This window comes from Sturnus vulgaris, chromosome 17 (assembly GCF_052056855.1).
Source record: "Sturnus vulgaris isolate bStuVul1 chromosome 17, bStuVul1.hap1, whole genome shotgun sequence".
NCBI lineage: Eukaryota > Metazoa > Chordata > Aves > Passeriformes > Sturnidae > Sturnus > Sturnus vulgaris.
In genome coordinates this window covers 14,570,426-14,589,586 of record NC_142259.1, presented here as the reverse complement: position 1 = coordinate 14,589,586, position 19,161 = coordinate 14,570,426, and the positions used below count along the sequence as shown (strand labels likewise).

Here is a 19,161-nt window from a genome sequence, read left to right as displayed (position 1 = left end):
TCTCCGCATCAATGAGACAATGAGGTGGTGCCGTTTATTGGCCGAGAGCCGTGATTGACAGATGTGCGGACCTATGGGAGCGGCGGGAGGGGCACCGCCCCCGGAAGCAGCGTGCGGCGGGGTGCCATGGCCGGCGGGGCCATGGCGGGCGCTGGGGATTCGATTCGCGCTTTGCTCCGCGCCGCCAACGCGCTGCTGCAGCAGCGCCGCTACCACGCCGCGCTCGCCGTCATCAAGGGCTTCCGCAATGGCGCCGTGTGAGTGCCGGGCCCGGGCGGCGGGGTCTCCGTCCCCCCCGGTCCGTGGGGAGGCCGGGGATGCTGTGGCGGGGGTGCGGGGGAGGTGATTCCGCCTCCCTCACCTGCACTTGGGGTGGTCTGAATTGAATTGGGGGTCACCTTCGGGCCTGGCTCGCTGAGGTGCGTGTGCTCTTCTCCCTCTGGCTGGGCTCCTCCCGGTTTGCTGGGCTGTCTTAAAAGTAATAGATATTTGGCTAAACAGCCTTTAATAGGCTGTTAGTAGAATAGAAATAGAATCATTTCGTGGTATAAAACAAAGTCTATGAAATACCTGTCCACCTTTGCAGTTATGGAGCCAAAATCCGTGCCCCACACGCCCTGGTGATGACTTTCCTGTTCAAGAGTGGAAGGTATGAACCCTAATTCTGCATTTCTGTGTTGCTGCTTAGAATATTTTTGTTTCAGTTGCCGTTTTTCATGTTTTCAGAGGGTTTAAAAAGCTTGGGGATGTGTGAGCTATGATTGAGCCTTGTCCTGATAGTGAAACAGACACAAATATATATAATTGAGGGAGTTAATCACTCATGGAGTGGTTGATGAGAACCAGAGGACAGAGGGGGAATTAGCAGATGCCAACAGCAGTGTTCTGTCCTGTGCTGAAATATGGGAACCCAGGCTACAGCAATTAGCAATGCATATTGTGCCTTTTCCTGAGTGCCAGAGATTTGCATTTAACAAAAACCAAAAAAAAAAAAAAAAAAAAAAAAAGAGTTTTAAAAGGGCTGTTTGAGTAGTGAGAAAATTAAACACAGTCCATAGTCCGGGTAGGGCTGTGCTCTGATGAGTGAACCAGAGCTGAGAGGATTTCTCCTCCTTCCCAAGCCATCAGTGTAGGTTGGGGATGCAGTGACCAGGCTGAGCGAGTGCAGGGTCCTGCCCTTGAGCTCTCCTAATTGTCTGTTTGTTTCTCTCAGTTTAAGGGAGAAGCTGAAATCCATTGCCCAGGCCACGTACGCCCATTCCCGGAACCTGGCCTATTTTGTGTTCACCTACAAGGGGCTCCTGGCAGCACAGTCCCGGCTGCAGGGGAAAAAAATCCCATTTCATACTTTCCTTGCAGCCTGCATTGGGGGCTGGCTGGTGTTTGGTGACAACAATCCCATCAACAGCCAGGTAAAGGCACTTGCTAAGAGTTTCTCTGGCCAGGAAAAACAAAGGTGCCAGGAAGTGCTTGGTGGTGCCTGTTTCTGACCACAGAGCATTGCTCTTTTATCATATTCTCTGCACAAATTGCTGCTTTGACTGCTCTGCACTCAAGTCCCAGGTGTGCCTGTGTGTCTCCATGAGCAGTGTGGGCAGCTGGACTGCTGGAAGTCCAGGTTTGCCTCCAGAGCTGCACTGAGTTTGTAGGAAGGCAGTCAAGTGACCCAAAGCTGGGGGGTTTTCCCATCTGTCACCTGAGCTGTGGTCACTACCTGTGTGTTCCTGGTCTGGCCATCGCAGGGTTAAATTCTGTTGTGAGTGTAGAACTTGATCATTTAGAGCTGCACTGAAGTAAACTGGTTGAACTGACACAAGCTGCTCAGGGGATGTTTGATTCTAAGCTGGTTGTTAACACACAGTCACAAACCAAGGAGGAAAACACGGAACTGCAGATTAATCCAAAGTGCTCGACTTAAGCCAGGCCTTCAGGCTGGTGTTAGGCTGTGTCCAGACTCCTGAGCTCACACCTGCTTGGCAGGACTGCTCTGGGTCTGTTCCATCAGCACCATCCGAGGTGGCATGAACTGGCAAAGACAGAAGTTGTGCAGCTGCACAGAAGCGTTGCATGAAGTGATCGCTAAATCAGAGCAGCACGGCTTTGAGGAGGCACAAATACCTGTGGCTTTGCAGACTGCTGACAGGGGAGGTTACAGCCTGTTTGCTTTGAAGTGGGGGAATTGTTCCCACCCCTCCTGCCTGGATTGTCACTTCTGAATCCCTGCAGCTGGCTGTGCTCTGTCCTTACCCCCTGCTCTGGGTTTTTCCTCCTGCAGATCATCATGTACCTGCTGTCCCGGATCCTGTTTGGTTTGTCCCGGCTGGCTGTGGAAAAGGGCTACATCCCACAGCCCAAGCAGGATCCCTTTCCTCTCGTGGCTGCCCTGGTGTGGGGGACAGTCCTATGGCTCTTTGAATACCACAGGGAGACTCTGCAGCCCTCCCTGCAGTCCTCCATGACCTACCTGTACGAGGACAGCGAGGTGTGGCACGACCTGTCTGACTTCCTCATTTACAACAAAAGGACAGATAGCAAGTAGGTGCTTCACTGTAAAACACCTCAGAATGGGATGGGACTGCCCAGCAGCTGAGGGAAAAGGTTATTCTGTTGCTCTTGACCTGTGATTTTTTAAAATTAACATCTATCAAGCAGAGTTGGCTCTTGTCTCCAGGCCAGAATGTTCTGATCAGTCTTTTGGCTCCTTTTAGAGCAAGCACACGCCCCACAGAAACTTGTTACAGTCTTTTTTAAGAGGCCTTATTTTCTCTACAAGTGTGGCATTGGGGTATGTTCTTTAAAAACTAAATGTATTTATAAAATGACAGCCTGACACTAAGTGGAGAGTGTGAAAACATGTTCTATGGCTCATCTGAATGCTTAGAAGTGTTTTTTTTTCTATAGTTCATCTGAGTGTTTAGAAGTGTTTTTTCTGTGCTGCAGTGTGATCGAGGCTGAAGGGAGTGAGGGACCTGCTGAGCTCTGAAAGCAGGGCCATCATTTCTTCATTGCTGTGGATGGCTGGAAATCCTCTTTAAATTATTACAAGGACAGTTGTGTGCTCCCTGAGAGAATTCCTTTGCAGTTTTCCCTCAGGGAGACAATAAAACGTGTGAGAATAGAACTGTTAGGATTGTTTTGTACAAGCCTGGTAAATCAGGCTTGGAAAGACTGTTTTTGCCTGGTTTCTTTCCTGCACTTGGGCTGAATCTGGGCCTCTGCAGAGTGCACTAATGAATAACCTGTAATTATTTTAAATTTGTTTGTAAAGCTTTTAAAAACTTCTTAAACTAAATACCAAAACAGTTATACAACTTGGGCTCCTCTACAACCAGGCCTTGGATGTCACGCTGGGGACTTTGTGTGTCTAAGGGAGCAACATTTACCAAGCACTTTTATTTTGGTGGAGCATGACAAGGGCTTCTCTGAGGTCCAGAATCTGCCCTCCACAGCAGTGGCACATGTTGGCTGTACCCAGATTTGAATCTGATTTTGTACCTGTAGTTTGTGCAGGCTCATTGCTGAGCCAGGCTGAGGCCATGAATTAATTTATTAATTCTCTTCCTCTTCTTCTGAGCCCCTGGATAGGGCAGCACGCCCTGAGCTGTGGCAGAAGATTGACTAGATAGCTGAGAAAGCACAAAAAGCAGTTTAATTAATCAGTTAATAAACTCCTAATAGTGCAAGGCACTCACCTGCCATGTAACACTACACAGTTCACTCAGTGATGTGCACTGAAATAATTTCCTGCCACACTGCTTTGATGTGATGATATTTCCAAGAGATTCATTAGGTTCCCTGTTCCCTTTTGGCTCAGTTGGGACTATTTGGTTCACTTTCCCTGTATCCACCTGCTTTTCCCTGACCTGCCCATGCCATTTCATAATCCTGCTGATGCTCTCTTCATCATCCTTTGAACTCTTTACCCTCCAGGCTCTGGCAATTTCTCCTATTCAATGGTACAGCTGAAACAGCACGTTTAACTTCAGGGAGCTTCTGAGTAGAAAAAAATTCTCAATTTCTTCTTAAGTCATTTTTCCTTCTCCTCCTAAATCCTTTGTTACTGTTTCTCATATTCAGAGTGCTGCTTTGCTCTTTATTTTTCCACTTTTCTTTGTCCATGTAAATCCATGATGTACATGATGCCCAAAAACCAAGATACTTCTTTGTCATCATAACTTTCTATGATCCCTTTAACTTCTAATTTCATTGCTAACTTCTAATTAACTGCTGTTACAGTCTGGATTGAATAATTGAATTGGAACATCCATCAGACCCCATGAAAGCTGTAAAATTAGGAATTTGGTTTGTTTCTTTTGGTTAAATATTTTTCTCTGTATAGAGAAGCATAAAGATTCAATACAGAAAAATGCTGAAGCTACAGGTGAGGTCTGATTCCTTTATAAATATCTTTATTTCCACCACTGCTGGGTATTTGAAGCATCACAATTTTTTCTGTCAGAAGCCTCAATATTGTTCCAAATAAGAGCATTGGTATTCTGCTAAAATTGCTGAATTCCTGCAAGCATTGATGGGATTTCAGAAAGCTGACAGCTGTGGCTTGGGAATTGCTCCCTAAAACTATTAAACTCACAAATCCTTGACCATGTGTAATTATTGCAGCAAAAGGTTCTGTGAGCTGGGTGTCTCTGAGAAGGTTTTGAGCTGTTAAATTTGTAGCTGGTATTTCTTTCTCTGAGAAGGGCTTGTGGAATAATCTTCCTGTGCTGGGAGTTGTGCTGCTGTGGCTGCTGGTGAAGCCCTTCAGTGTCCCTGAGCAGGACAAGTGGCTTTTCCTGACCTTTTCACACTGCTCTCTGTCTTCTAGAAAATAAACCCCAGCCAAAATCCAGTGTGTGGAATGAGCCTGGCAGCAGTGAGCCTGACTTCTCCTTGGTTCAAAACGCCCTTTTTCTTTTAGGAATCTGTCCCTTTGTAAGGAAGCCATGGCCTGGCCTCCAGCCATGTGCAGTGGAGCCCCAGGAGGCAGCTGCCATGCCTGGAAGCTCCCGGGAGCAGCACAGCTTTGGCCTTTGCTGGCCGTTGGTTTTCCTGCTGTGCTGGGCCAGGACGTTAAGCTGCAAGTCAGTGCTTTCCCCAGGGAAGAATTGGGACAGCTCCTTAATGACATCAGCCCCCATGGCTGTTCCTGGGACCAGATAGCTGGGGATGAGCCCCTTCTGCTGCCAAGGTGTTGGAACAATGCAGGCGTGTAGTAGGGAAGTGAACTAGAAGTAATTTGTCTGAGTCAGACTTTTGGGATATGTAAGTGACACTCCCTGCCCTCCCCCAAGGTATTGTGTGGGGAATGGAGGGCCCTGTTTGGGTTCCCTTTTTATTAGCATTAAAAGCAAAAGAAATAAAGAGACAGTTGGGAAGCCACCTGCATATGGCCAAGTGCTTAAGGACCACAAAGAAGGGCCATTTTCTCCCCCCAGCCCGACTGGTTTTGAATTTTAAGATGAGCACGGGGTTATTTGCCTACAATAACTTTATTTTCCCTTTTTATTTCTTCCTTGACACCTGACTGATGCTGAGTGTCTCTCAAGAGGAGCAGAGTGTCTCAATCTTAGCTCAGTTTGTCAAAAGCAAGGAACACTGGTTAAAACTGAAGTGTTTTAAAATTATGCTTCTTCAGATTTTAAGCCTCTCTTAGAGGCAGTTTTAAAGGTTAATTAATCGAACTGATCAAAAGTTTTCAGCAATCCTGAGCTTTTCAAGCAGACTGACTATCCTGGGCTATTAATCATTTATTTTATGAAGGAACAAAGCAGGCTCAGGGTTATTTACTGCCGCTGCCTGCTGCCCTGGCATACCCACTGTGCTTCCCTTCCCTTTGGAGGACAGCTTGTGTGCTGGGGCTGGCTCTGGGGATGGCTGGAGAACCCTTTCCGGGACAATTGCATTATTTAACAAAGGTGAAAATGAGACAGCTGCCTGACATTTGGGTTAGGGAAGGTGTTCTGGGCTGTGTTTGATGCTGGCAGTGAAGGAGAGGGTATTTCTGAAAGCAAAACCTGTGTTTGGCCACTCAGTGCTGCAGAGAAGGGCTGGAGGAGGCAGGGAGCTGTGACCCTGTGTCTGTGCAATAACCACAGAACTGGCTCTGTTCAGGGCATTTATCAGAGAATTGTGCCATGGTTTAGGCTGGATGGGACCTTAAAAATCATCCCACCCCCCTGCCAAAGGCAGGGACACCTTCAGTTATCCCAGGAGGCTCCAAGCCCCATCCAGCCTGGCCTTGGACACTTCCAGGGATGGAGCAGCCACAGCAGCTCTGGGCACCTGTGCCAGGGTGGAGAGGCTGCAGAGAAGCTTTGATATTGTTGCTATGAGCTTTTCCTGCCCTGCTGGAATAGGTCAAGCTCTGCTTTACACCGAGCTGGGTGTGGGTGGGAGAGCAGAGATGATCCCTGGCTGCTGAAAGAAACCCAAAGCAGAGTGAGCTCTGCAGCCAGCTGGGAGCTGCCTGGTGCTGCTGCAGCAACCAGAGCCTTGTGCAGATCCCTCACCCAGGAGAAGCTGCTGGGACTCCAGCTCGTGTTCCCTGCATCAGCACAAAGGTGACCTTTGGATAATACCCCGAGCTGTGCACTGCTCCCTGTTTGTCAGGTTGTGTTTGTCTCCCTGGCTCATGCCAGCCTGAAGCAGAATGTGTTTTCTGATGCAGCTTTTGAAACCCAACAGATAAGGGAGGAGGGGAAATAAGGCGTCGTGTCTGCCTGCCACTGTTAATATTTTTGGGGTGTTAATCTTGAGTTTTCAACCTGTGTGTTCCTACCAGATTGGTGGAGGAGGTAACTTTTTTCTTTACTTAGAAGAATTTTCATGTCTCTGGTGATGAGGAGGGAGAAAAACAAAAATAAAAGCTCTATAATACAGGTATTATTACCTCTGTTTTTGATATATATTTTGTTTTCATGATTGCTGTGTAATCCAGGCCCTGATTTTCTGACAGCATAGAATAAAGTAAAGAACATAAACTCAGGTAACTCATGTGACACTGATCAGAATGCTTGTAGAAATAACTTGGGGTTTGGGTTTAAAATAAAAAAAAAAGAGAGGGCAGGGGGTTGTTGATGTAGCTCTGTGCACTATGAATTGCCTTCTTGTGGTCATTATCTCTGTATAATCACTCTTTGAATATGACAATACTGTGCTTTCTCTAAAAATAAAAATCCTAATTTTTTGTCTTTTTTTACTGTCATAATTTTTAAGCTAAAATCTATGAAGCAATGCTTGATTATTGCATGTGTGTAGTCCTGGATGTAGAGAAGCCATTTAGAAGGTGCAGTTTTGGCATGGCTTGGGCTCTGGTGTTACTGGCTTGGAAACAACAACCAGTGCTGCTTTGACCCCATCATCAGACTTAACTCCTGCAGGGAATGCCAGGAAACGTAGGGAATAAAGGATGCCAGCTGCAGAAACAAATTGGGATGGCTGACACCTTTTTTTTTTTTTCCCTAATTTGACCAATAGAGAAAATAAGGATGTCTATGGATGGTTTTGCTGCCTCTTCCAAGCTAAAAGTTGAGGGAATGTGCTGTAGAGGTGATTGCTGTGGTAGTGGAGATGCAGCAATTGCTGAGTGTCTGTAAGACCAAACCTTCAGCTTTGTAGCTGTTGGAATGCTGGAGTGTCCAGCCTGGGACCATGAGAAGCCAAATCTTCCAAACTGATGTCAGTCCTACCTCCAAGTGGTTTTTTTCCTCCTCACACAGTGTTATACTCTGTCTGAGCCCTTGTTCTGCTCTAGATGAAGCTCTGGGTGACCTGTAGGTTTTGTTCTGACAAAAGCAAAAGTGTTCAAACACTTCTGCTACATTTTGGGTGCTCAGAGTGCTGGGAAGTGAACCTGGGCTGGCTGGAGACACTAAGGAGAATTAGAAGCTAAAGCCTGGCATATTTCCAAATCACTCCTTGATAACCCTCAGGCTCCCCAGAAACACTTCAGCCTCTCCACTTTTCCATGGGGTTTGAGTGAAGGAAATGGAAGAGCCTTGTGGAATGGAGTGGCTTTTAGTGTTTGTGGTGCTTTGGCTCAGAGGATGAGACAAGGCTGCCCTGGCTGGGTGTGAGGAGCAGAGCAGGAGGGGAGTGGGCTCCGTGCCCATCACTTGCACAGAGACACTCTGCACGATGTGAGCTTTACAAACACATGCCACCACAGGAGAGGAAGAGATCTCACTGCTGAGTCTGTTGTGCCCAGCATCCAAAAGAGGGGCTGACCTGGTGTCCTGCGAGAAGAAGGGCTGGGTCATCTCCTGTAAAAGCTGCAAGGGAACAGGCACTGCCTGGCTTTTGGGACTGGGATCTGATAGGAGACACCTAAACCAGGGCTGCTGTCTTCTGCCACTGGCCAGCTTTAGACACTCAGTTTGTGCTTACAGAAAATTGCTTTGGTTTGCACAGACCAGTGATGGCTCAAGTGGCAGAAATAAGGGACTGTAGGCTCAGGGCAGCAGAACTGGGGTGGGTCTGGGCTTTCCCCAGCTGCCTGTCCCCACCACAGGAAGATTGTGCCACACTGCCAGGTCTTGTGAATAAATCAGTGAACTGGGAACGGGGGCACTGGCAGGAGACCCCCGGGAAGTCCTGCTCCCCTTCATGCCCTGTGCACATTCCAGTGACAGCTCAGCACACTCCGTGTGGGAACTGCTGGAGGCAGGACCGACTGCGATGACAGGGACAGTAAATGTGCTCCTGGGACACCCACATGTTGTCCTGAACCGAGCATCCTGAGGGGTGCAGGTTTGCATCCTGCCAGCTCTCCTCCCACCCTGCTCCCGCTGCCAGGTGATTTTTCCAGCGCAGGTACCAGCTCTGGCTCCACCTGCAGACTTTTCCCAGCATACACCAAACTCTGCGACTGCTGCGGGCTAAATCCCGCTGGGGCACAGAGTGTCTGAACTTCCCAGCCTTCCTGATGGTGTCCGGGACAGAGCGGGGCCGTGCAGACAGGACTTTATCAGGGAGCAGCACCTGCCAGACAGCTAATCTTGGGAGCACGTCTGCACTCCTTAGCAGGGCTGCCGGGGCCGGGGGGAGGCTGCAGCTGTGCAGGAGACGGGATTCATCTGCTTCCCCTCATCCACATGCAAGGAAAGCCCCTGCCCGCGCTTCTCCCAGCAGCGTTTGCCTTTCATTTGTCTCCACGGCCGCCCCTTTTCGCGCCGCCGGCGCTCAAAGCCTTGGAGAAGTCCGGGAGAGGGGGCAGAGCCTGCTCCCCCCGAAAAGCTCCTGCATGAATTAGGGGAGGGGTGAAGGCAGCCTTTGTGAGCCCAGCGGGAGCAGCTGGTGCAGCAGCTGTGTCCCAAACCCGGCCTCATCCCAGGAAGCGCCGGGCTGAGGCTCCCCAGGGATGGGGAGAGCACGGCCAGCCATGCGCTCCCGCCCGGCTGCTGGGGTTGCCTTTTCCCCCCTCCCCAGATGGAAGAAGCATTAACTGTGTGCAAACATCTGGTCTAACTGTTGCTTCTGCTTTGCAGTAATGATGATATTGCAAGGGAAGGGCTCTGGAGAGTGGGGCCTGCAATATTAGAAGGGCCAAGTGTTAATTAACTGTATTAATTTCCTTTAAGCAAGGCAGCGTCTCTGTTTGTTCTCTGCTGATGAAGAAATGAGGCACAGCGAGTTGATTTGATTGGTCACGGACATGCACCATGTTACTGCTGTATTTAAGGATGGAGGGATCCAGGGAAATCACAGCCCTGCTCTGCGTTGGCTGTCCCCAGGGGAACTGCAGCCACTGCCAAAGTATCCAGCATCAAATCCTTTAAAGCCAGAAACCTGTTAGGCCAGCACAGGGGCACTGCATGTCAGGATCTGCTCTGCAGCAGAGGAGTTAACTCATCCCTGCAAATGCCTCCTGCATCCCACGCACCGCTGGGAAAAACAGCCCATCTCCTGCATGGCAGGCAGGTCAGGGTTGGCAGCGGGGCTGGGGCGGGAGCCAGCGCTGCCTCACAGCCCTGGCTGGCAGCAGCGGGGGGCTGGGGGCCACTGTGCTCCACTGACCTGCAGGGACACGTGGGGCAGCTCATGGGGGCACAGAGGGGTGACAGCCTGGGCTCTGCTCAGCGGGCGTTTGGGTGCCTGGATCAGACCCTGCTCTGCATTTTCCTCATGAGCTTTCCCACAGCTGGGCCCTGCAAAAGGCCTAATCTTTAAATGCTTTTTTATTTTTTTATTTTTTGTTTATTAGCAGGATGTACTTTTTTCCTTTTTAATTTTGCTTCCTCATGCAGCAGGAGGTTATCAGTGTCCTGCAGGCAGGAGATACTGGTGCTGGGAGCCTCCTGTCCCGTGTCTCATGGGTGGATTCTCATCTCTCTCAGCATATGGGGCCACTCCCGGCTCCGTCTGCCGTCCCTGTGTCTCTGCCTCTCCCCAGGCACACGGTCCCACGGCCGGAGATAGTGCCTGGCACGGTCAAGGCCAGGTTGTGCTCACGGCAGAGCTTTTCCTCTGTCCTGTAAGGGGTTATCAGCCCAGTCCTGAAGGAGCTGCCGAGATCCGCAGCTGTTTGGCATTTGGAAACACAGAATGCCGTGAATCATCGGCCGAACGGATGGAGCAGATTGCAGCATCCCAGTCCTTCTGTGCACGCTGGACCCCTGGAGCAGCATCTGAGCCAGATCTGAGCCTCCAGACTTACCCAACAGCCTCATTCATGGTCTCGGGGGTGCTTTGAACAAGGGAGATGACGACCCTGAACTGATCCCTTCATTGTCCAACACTTTCAGAGAAAAATCCTGCAGACACCTTGGCCCGCAGTACAGGAGAGCTCCTGCCCCAGCACAGTGGAGCACCCACTGATGTCCCAAGGCATTGCTGCCGGGGGTGCCACGGGCCTGGGCCAGGCTGGGGTTGCTGTCACCCCTGGGGAAGGGGAACACACGAGGGACAGCCTAGGACACCCCGCAGAGCCCAAAGCCACCCTCTTCCCCACCAGTGACACCCGTGGTTGGGCAGAGTCCGCAGGGCAGGGGAGCGACATGAACTTTGCTCGTGGGTGCGTGCCGCTGTCCTCCCGGGCCATCCGGAGCGGGGAGCGGCCGCGCCCGCAGCCGGAAGCCCATCACCCCAGCGGGGCTGAGCCCCCCCCGGGACCGGCTCTGAAAGGCTTAAAATCCCCACGGGTGGGCAAACCGGGAGCCGGGGCCGGTTGGGAACGAAGAATCCGCGGCGGCACACAGGAGGGGACACCCTCGTGGGGGACACAAGCAGGGACACGGGAGGTGACACCCGATGGGGGACACCTCCGGCGGGACACGGGGGACACAAACAGGGACACGGGAGGGAGGGGACACCCCCAGAGCGGGCACACGCAGCGCGCGCCGCACCCACTCGGCGCCCCCGCCGCGTCCCCGAGCCGCGCTCCCATTGGCCGCCGCCCCGGCGCGGCGCCGCTGATTGGCCGCCTGTCAGCGCGTCCCCCGCCCGCCAATGGCCGCGCGGCACCGCCCGCCGCCCCGCTGGCTGCAGCCAATGACAGCGCGCCCTCTCCTCCCCGCCGCGGCGGGCGCAGCCAATGGGCGGGCGGCGGGGCGGCTCGCGCCGCTTTTCGCGGCAAAAAGGATTTGGCGCGCAAAGGCGCGCGGGGCCGGCGCACCGAACAATCCGGCGGCGGGCGCGGAGCGGAGCCGAGCGGAGCCGGAGTCGGAGCTGGAGCGCGGCGGCCCCGCGCCCGCCATGGGCCGCGCCCCTGTCCGCACCCTGCCCGCCGCGCCGCCCGCCGCACCGGCGGCACCGGCTGCCATGTGAGCCATGGCGGCGGCGGGCGGCGCGGCGGGGCTGGCGGCGCTGCTGGGCAGCGCCTCCCCGCACCTCCTGATCGTCTCCGCCGCCGCCGAGGAGCCCGCGGGCGGCGGCCACCCCGATACCGACCTCCTGCTCTTCGCCACGCCGCAGCCCGCCCGCCCCGGCGCCGCGCCCAGACGGCCCGCGCTGGGCCGCCCGCCGGTAACCCCCGCGAGTGGGATGGGGAAGGGGCGGGGGCCGGGCGGGGGCTCCGGGGACCGGCGGGGCCGAGCTGTGTTCCGGGCTGTGCAGTGTTGGGCCTCACCGAACCGGCAGTGTACCGACCGGGCCGTATACCCGACCGGGTTACACCGAGCCGGGCTGTACAATGGGCTTGGTTGGATACCGGACCGTGCTGTGTAGCCAGCCGTGCCGTACCGAGCCGTGCCGTACCGAGCCGTGCCGTACCGAGCCGTGCTGTATAGCGGACAGGGCTCCGTACCGAACCCAGCTCCATAGCGGGCCGGGCTGTATTGCTCCCTGCTGTGCCCCGTGCTGTGCCATATGCTGTGCCGTGCCCTGCTCCGTGTCAGCCCGTGCCCGGTGTCCCCGGCTGTGCCAGGCTGTACGGTCGGGCCGTGCCACGCAGCACCTGCCGGGCCGGCCCTGCCCCGCCGCCGCTCCGGAAGCCGCAGGCCCGGGCGCCGGGCCGTGCTTTGCCTCCCCACCCACGGCCCACGCCGGCTTTGGGGCGCTCCCCGCGGCTGAGACAGCCCCCCATCCCCGCCGGCGTGTGTGACAGCTCCTGTCAGCTCCTTCCTGCCGGGATCTGGGGTGTCTGTACCCCACAGTGCTGGGGGTCTCCTCACAGAAGCCCTCCATCAGCAGGGGAGCCGTGGGGGTGGCTGTCCCTCTGCTGACCCCATCCCTTGCAGGTGAAGAGGAAGCTGAACTTGGAGACGGATCACCAGTACATAGCAGAGAGTTTGCCAGTGAGCCGGGGCAAGGCCAGGAACTCTGCTAAAGGTACCAGCTCCACTCCCCCCGGCCCCCCTTGCCAGCCCAGCTCAGAGCAGAGGTCCTGCAGCCCCACTGTGCTCCCACAGGCTCACCCCTGGTAGGTTCTTCCAGTCCCTTTGTGTCGGTCTGAATGGGCTCTTCCTGGGGCTGGCCTGCTCCTGCCCACTCTCTGCACTCACTGTTGTGCCCTGTGCTGGTGGCATGGTTGTCCTGCCCATCTCCTGGGCACCACACTGGCTCTGTCCCTCCCTGTGGGATGGAGCTGCAGGTGCCAGCATGGTGTCAGTGCAGTGTCCCAGGTGGACCTGCTCTGATCTCCCCCCTGAGCCTGCCTGGCACTCGGTTCTCAGTCACAGTTGTGGTCACAACGGAGCACAGGTGTCACAGCCTGTGCCAGGTGCTGCAACACCCTTCCTGCACCCCTGAGAAAACAGCTTGAGTTTGGGGTGCCAGTCCTGGTCACTAGTCCACAAGCCACCTGCAATTGTGGCAGTTTTGTGACCTTTCAGCTTCAGCTCTGGGTTTCCCTTGTGGCTAAATGACACTTGTCCTCCACTCCTGGTAGGGGCAAAGTCTCCTGGAGAGAAGTCCCGCTATGAAACCTCCTTGAACCTCACCACCAAGCGCTTCCTGGAGCTGCTGAGCCAGTCCCCAGATGGTGTGGTGGATCTCAACTGGGCGGCCGAGGTCCTGAAGGTGCAGAAGAGGCGCATCTACGACATCACCAATGTCCTGGAGGGCATACAGCTCATCACCAAGAAGTCCAAGAACCACATCCAGTGGCTGTATGTCCCCTGGCTCGTGGGGCTGTGCCTGGCTGTTCCCTGGGGTGTGGGAGCTGTCTGGGCCAGACTCTGGGTGCAAGAGGGTCTTACTGGGGTGGAGAATATTAGGGCAGGGTCACCAGAGCTTCAGCTGCAGGCCAGGTGGTGGCCCCCTGTGGGAAGGGCTGTGCTCAATGGCACGAGGCTCCTGACCAGTGTTGGTGTCACTGGCGAGTCCTCCTGGGGCTCCCCAAGTCATCCAGGGGAATGGGGGGCTGCATCCAGCCTTGGGGAGTGGTCTGCTGCAAAATCCCTGCAGGGCTGGTTCCTTGGCCGTGGGGTAGGATGTGTCCTGGTGTCGGTGGGGCAGAGGAAGCCGTGGGGGTTGGCTCCTGATGGACACGGTGCTCCCCAGGGGCAGCCAGGCCGCCGTGGGAGCGCCAGGTCGGCACCGTCTGCTGGAGAAGGAGCTGCGGGAGCTGCAGGCGGCCGAGCGGCAGCTGGATGACCTCATCCAGATGTGCACGGTGCAGCTGCGCCTGCTCACCGAGGACCCCGCCAACCAGCAATATCCTTTGCTTCTGGGGTGGGGCTGGCTGGGTGGTGGCTGTGGTTGAGCCTCGGTGTCACGGGCAGGGCGTTTCCCAGCCCACATCCCTGTGTCCCTTCCTTGACCCGCCCCACCGCAGCCTATGTGACCTGCCAGGACCTCCGCAGCATTGTGGACCCCGCGGAGCAAATGGTGATGGTTATCAAAGCCCCTCCAGAGACCCAGCTGCAGGTCTCAGACCCAGCAGAGGTGAGCTGGGGTCACGCTCTGCTCCTCCTCTGCCCTCCCTGAGCAGCCCGGTGTTCCCTGGGCATCCTTGTGCTGCCTTGTCTCATTCCTGTCCCCTTCCCCAGGCGTTCCAGGTCTCCGTGCGAAGCACTCAGGGCCCCATCGATGTGTTTCTCTGCCCCGAGGACAGCTCAGGGGTTTGCAGCCCCGTCAAGAGCCCCTTCAAAGCCCCTGCAGAGGACTCTTCTCCCAGCCATTCCCAGCCCAGAGCCTCCCTGCTCCTGCATCCCGCCCAGGAGGTGAACATGCCGCTGCTCTCCGGAGAGCAAGGTGGGGCTGGGGACACCAGGGGGCTGGTGGGATGTCACCGTGGTTCTCATCAGCCCCTCTGCTGTTGGCACAAGCAAGGAGCTGGGATGCTGCTCAGGCACCCCAGCAAGGCAGGGAGGTGGGAAGGCAGGATCTCTATAGCTAGAAAAGCTTTTTTGGGGTTTATTTGCAGAGTATTGTGGGATTTACAGCTGCTTTCCATCCCCACAGAAGCACTGCTGCCAGGACCCAGCACGCTGCCCAGCAAGAGCCCGGAGGAGGAGGTGAACCTGTCTCCCCTGGCCTCCATGGACATCCTGCTGGAGCAGCAGAGCAGGGAGGACTTGGAGGGTTTCTTGGCCGATGAGTTCATCAACCTGTCGCCGCCGCAGGTGCAGGACTATCACTTTGGGCTGGAGGAGGGCGAGGGCATCAGCGAGCTCTTTGACTGCAACTTTGGGGACTTCACCCCCTTGGACTTCTGAAGCTGTGCCCGCCCAGGTGCTTGGGGGAGCTGCCAGGGGAGGGGGCAGCCCGGGCAGGGCAGCTTCTCTGGCTCCAGGACCCGCTGTTCCTCCCCCATCCCTTTTTGCAATATTTTCTCTTTATCCCTCCAGCCCCCCCAGCCCGGAGGGGGCTAGTGGCATCCCCAGCTCCAGCCCCACAAGGAGGATGCCAGGGTGGGGTTCCCATCTTAGGGATCCCCCCCACAAGGCCCTGATCAGGGGGAACTGCCCAGGGCAGAGCCACTGCCCCCCAGGAGCCTGTTCCAGAGCTTTAAGCAGTCCTGTGTATAGATTAAGGATTTGATTAATTTATTATTGTCCCCTGGGGACAGCGTTTCATTTCCATGGGGGTTTGGGGGGGGCTGTACAGCAGAGTGGGGGTGCTGAGAGTTTTTGTTGTGCTGGGAGGGGGTGGTGGAGATGTGGGGGGTGCTAGGCCAGAGCTGTCCCCCCACTTGGGGGCTGCCCACTGCCTGGCTGAGTGTGGGGTATTTATTTATTATTTATGGCGTGTGGAGCTCTCCCAGGACATGGAGGGAGCAGGAGAACAGTGCTGGTGGGACACACAGGGTGCCACCAGGGTCTCACTAGCACATCCTGGCTTTGCTTGTGTCCAAACTGGGGCTGGCAGGGCCATGGCTGTGGCAGGTGGCTGTGGGAGCAGGGACGGGGCTGGGTGGGGCTGGTGGCCCTGGGATCGTGTGCAGTGTCCCCTTGAGGGACACACAGGTGTGCAGGGGGAGCATTTCTGCAGGTGAGCACCCAACGCTGTCTCCAGGCTTTCCTTCTCCTCTCTGTGAAGCCCTTCAGCCTTTTGGCTCTGGCTCCCCATCCCTGGGCCACTGGGGCTGGGAGAGGAGGGGAGGGCGGTCCTGGGGTCCCCCTGGGCAGAGCTGGAGACGCACTTTCACTTTTACTGCCATTTAACAAGCTTGTGTTTCTCTGAGCTTTGTGTTTAATAAAGATTTCTACTGACTCTGTCCTTTGCTCAGGTGCCTTAGGGGGGTGTAAGGGGTGGTGGGGACCTCAGCTGAGAAACCAAGAGGTTTGAGATTATTTTGTGGTCTGTTTTCCACTTTGAACTTGAAATACATGACCGGTATGTCTGTACCTGGGGCTGCAAGAGGTGCTTTGGTCCTTGGTCCCACACAGGGTGGGATCTGGGCCTGATCCTGCTCCACCAAAGAGGCTGTGCTGCAGGAGGATGGGCTGATGGATTTGGATGGGGTTTGCTCTCCTTTCAGCAGTCCTTGTTGGCTTGGCTCCTCTCCTGCCTGGTTCCCTCCTCACCTTCCCCTGGTTTTGGGGCAGCATTTTCCTGGCAGTGCCTGCAGCATGGGGCCCATGTGGAGCCACTCCATCCACTGAGTTCCCAGCTTTCCCTGTTCACCCTGGCTCTTGGTGCTGCCTCAAGGCACCTGCTGGCACCAGTTTGTGGCCCAAAGTTCGAGGTCCCTGTGTCCTTGCTCGCTGGGGCCACTCTGTCTGCCAGCAGCAGCCCTGGCCCTGTGTGCCCTGATTCCCCCTGCAGCACACCAGGACTGGGGGATGCTGGGGACCCCCAGGGAGGCACGTTTGGAGTTGCCAGGGATTCCCTGGCAGCCAGGATGGGGCTCAGTGGGGCCACGGCCTCTGCTTCAGTGGCAGCCAGGGCTGTGCTACTTCCTGCCCATGTTTGTGCACTTTCTCCCCTCCTCCTGCCCAGCCTCCTGCCTGGTTTTCCTTTAAACAGCCTGATAAATATTTTACCCTGACCATGGTTGTGTAAACTCACCGTGCTCCTTCCTGCACTGGCAGGGACTGGGATCCCAGGCTCAGGGCAGGCTGCTGGGTGACACACAGAGCCCATCCCCACTGCAGGACAGGCTGCTGCTGTGTGCTGGGTGACACACAGAGCCCATCACCACTGCAGGACAGGCTGCTGCTGTGTGCTGGGTGACACAGAGAGCCCATCACCACTGCAGGACAGGCTGCTGCTGTGTGCTGGGTGACACACAGAGCCCATCACCACTGCCTGGCCTCCTGCCTGCATCCTGGTGCCTCCATTCCCACACCTGAGGCAGTCCCTGGCTGGCTGTGCTGCCCCTGGACTGTTCTTACAGCTGGACACGTGTGGGTGGCAGTGTGCAGGTGTGGGGTGCCAAACCCCACAGCTCAGCTCCACACACCATTCAGCCCTCTGAAGCATGGCAGCAGGGCCAGCCAGGGCCCTGCCATCTCCAAACCAGTGCCCAGCAGGGCAGTGTCACACACAGGCTGTCATGGGTGACCCCTGTGCGTGACAATGGGGCTTTTTCAGACAATGGCACTGGAACAGCATTCCTGCTGCTCTGATCCATAGGGCTCCTGCCCCACAGAGCCAGGGCAGGATGGGGACCAGGTGGGAGGGCACAGACCTGGGTCCCTGCCTGCTGTGTCCTCCATTGCAGGTGTTTGTTACCTGAGGTGGAAGGTGCTGGAGGTTTTATGAGTTCCTGCAGGGTACCCAGCCCAGCCATATGCCAACTCCTCCTCATCCATCCCTCCTCCTCTCCTCTGCTGAGTTCTGTCGTGACGAATGGTGCTGGTGATCTGCAGTGCTGCCAAAGGGGAGACACCCCAGCACAGGAAATGGTTTTTGTGGGAGCCAGGAGGCACAGGGAGAGGGAGAGGACTTGCACTGACATCCTGAGCTGCGCAGGGCTGTTCCCAGAGCCAGCCAAGCCCCAGCAGCAACACAGCTCTGCCTGTTTCCCCTGAGTGAAGGCAAAGCTCTGATGGCATCACCATCACATTGCCCTCACAGGGAGCCTCCTGGGACACCAAACCCTTGGGACTCTCATCGTCCATGGGAGCAGCCCCGACAGGGACAGGGCTGTGTCCCACTGCAGCAGCACAGCCCATCCCATCCCTGGGGGCTGCACTGGCAGCTCCACGTGAGCCTCGGCACCTTAAAAATAACCACTCTGCCTCCCAGGATGATTCATGATGCAGCTGAAGGGCTTCCCTCCTGCTATTTCGGATGGCTGGAGAGGGAGCTGATGGTAGCTGCTTTGGAAGAGCAGCATTGGGAAGCAGCCCCAGGCACTGCCTAGTTTTATTTATCTGCTCCAAAGATGCTTTTCTCTGTCAGGTGAAGGCAGCACGGTCAGGAGAAGGGCACCTTGCACACATCCTGCTGCTCCACGGGCTCTCAGTTCTCATTCCCAGGCAGTGTGACCATGTCCAGGCAGCTCTGGGGTGCTGTTGGGCTGCAGTGGTGACTCCATTGGCACTGGAAAATTCTGTGCAGGATCTGGCCGCGGTGCTGAGCCCAGGCAGCCCTGGGCTCTCCTGTCCTTGTAGGGTTGGGGTCTGGGGGAGTCAGGAGAGCTCCACAGTGGGATGAGCTCTGGGACAGGCTGGCAGTGGCATTAGGTGCCCCTCATAAGGGGTTTGTACCTTTAACCTAATCTCCCTCAAAGGGTCCTATAGGGCTTTGGGGTCTCTATCGGCAGGGGTGCTCTGCTCCACCTCTGCATCCCACCCCGTGCTTCTCTATTTCCCCTTCCAAAAAATCTCTCCCGTTTCTTCCATACAGAAGGAACTTAGGGAGCTGAAGAGCAGCATTGTTTATTTCTGGGATGCTGTTGAGTGGGTGCTTCCTTTAATTCCACCCCTGTGAGGTCCTGGGGAGCAGAGCAGAGCCCTGGTGTCCCCCACAGCCAGGACCGTGTCCCCCTTCCCTGCCATGGCTTTTTGGAAGCACCTGTGGAATTGGGTGCACCTGTGATCTCCTGCCATCAGCAGTTTTGCCCTGAACTTCATCCTCACTCTCAGGCTGCTCCTTCCCACAGGGAAATTCATGCTGGCTCTGAGGGATCCCACTGGGCACAGAACATGGATTTTTGGAGCAGATGGGAGTGTGGGAAGCCCTTCCAAGGGGGAGATTTCAATCCATGGCAGAGCCTCACCATCACCCAAACCCCTTCCACACCCCTGTCAAAGTGAATCCCCTGTCCCTCCTGCATCCTTTGCCTGTGTTTTGATCCTGCTCCCATTTCAGTTGGATTTGATGATGGTCACG

The 19,161-nt window shown here is 55.5% G+C and overlaps 2 protein-coding genes across 2 annotated transcripts; both read left to right on the top strand.

Moving 5' to 3' along the window:
* The first annotated feature begins 99 nt into the window (after positions 1-99).
* On the top strand, positions 100-7,192 carry PXMP4 (peroxisomal membrane protein 4). Its single transcript, XM_014876125.2, has 4 exons — positions 100-257; positions 587-649; positions 1,214-1,412; positions 2,276-7,192. Exons 1-4 carry the CDS (start codon positions 127-129, stop codon positions 2,537-2,539), a joined length of 657 nt encoding a protein of 218 aa, XP_014731611.1. The 5' UTR covers positions 100-126; the 3' UTR covers positions 2,540-7,192.
* A 2,435-nt stretch (positions 7,193-9,627) lies between these two features.
* E2F1 (E2F transcription factor 1) lies at positions 9,628-16,096 on the top strand. The gene is made up of 7 exons (XM_088175157.1): positions 9,628-11,961; positions 12,675-12,765; positions 13,325-13,544; positions 13,939-14,091; positions 14,208-14,322; positions 14,427-14,631; positions 14,842-16,096. Exons 1-7 carry the CDS (start codon positions 11,767-11,769, stop codon positions 15,093-15,095), a joined length of 1,233 nt encoding a protein of 410 aa, XP_088031283.1. The 5' UTR covers positions 9,628-11,766; the 3' UTR covers positions 15,096-16,096.
* The last annotated feature ends 3,065 nt before the right edge of the window (positions 16,097-19,161 follow it).

What these genes read in the sequence shown, in the direction of transcription:
- PXMP4 (XM_014876125.2), top strand. Translation starts at nt 127, where the DNA reads ATGGCCGGCGGGGCCATGGCGGGCGCTGGGGATTCGATTCGCGCTTTG. An exon ending in TTCCTGTTCAAGAGTGGAAG is followed by an intron (nt 650 to 1,213) that starts GTATGAACCCTA and finishes TGTTTCTCTCAG; the next exon opens with TTTAAGGGAGAAGCTGAAAT. An exon ending in ACAATCCCATCAACAGCCAG is followed by an intron (nt 1,413 to 2,275) that starts GTAAAGGCACTT and finishes TTCCTCCTGCAG; the next exon opens with ATCATCATGTACCTGCTGTC.
- E2F1 (XM_088175157.1), top strand. Translation starts at nt 11,767, where the DNA reads ATGGCGGCGGCGGGCGGCGCGGCGGGGCTGGCGGCGCTGCTGGGCAGC. An exon ending in AGGTCTCAGACCCAGCAGAG is followed by an intron (nt 14,323 to 14,426) that starts GTGAGCTGGGGT and finishes CCCCTTCCCCAG; the next exon opens with GCGTTCCAGGTCTCCGTGCG. An exon ending in GCTGCTCTCCGGAGAGCAAG is followed by an intron (nt 14,632 to 14,841) that starts GTGGGGCTGGGG and finishes CCATCCCCACAG; the next exon opens with AAGCACTGCTGCCAGGACCC.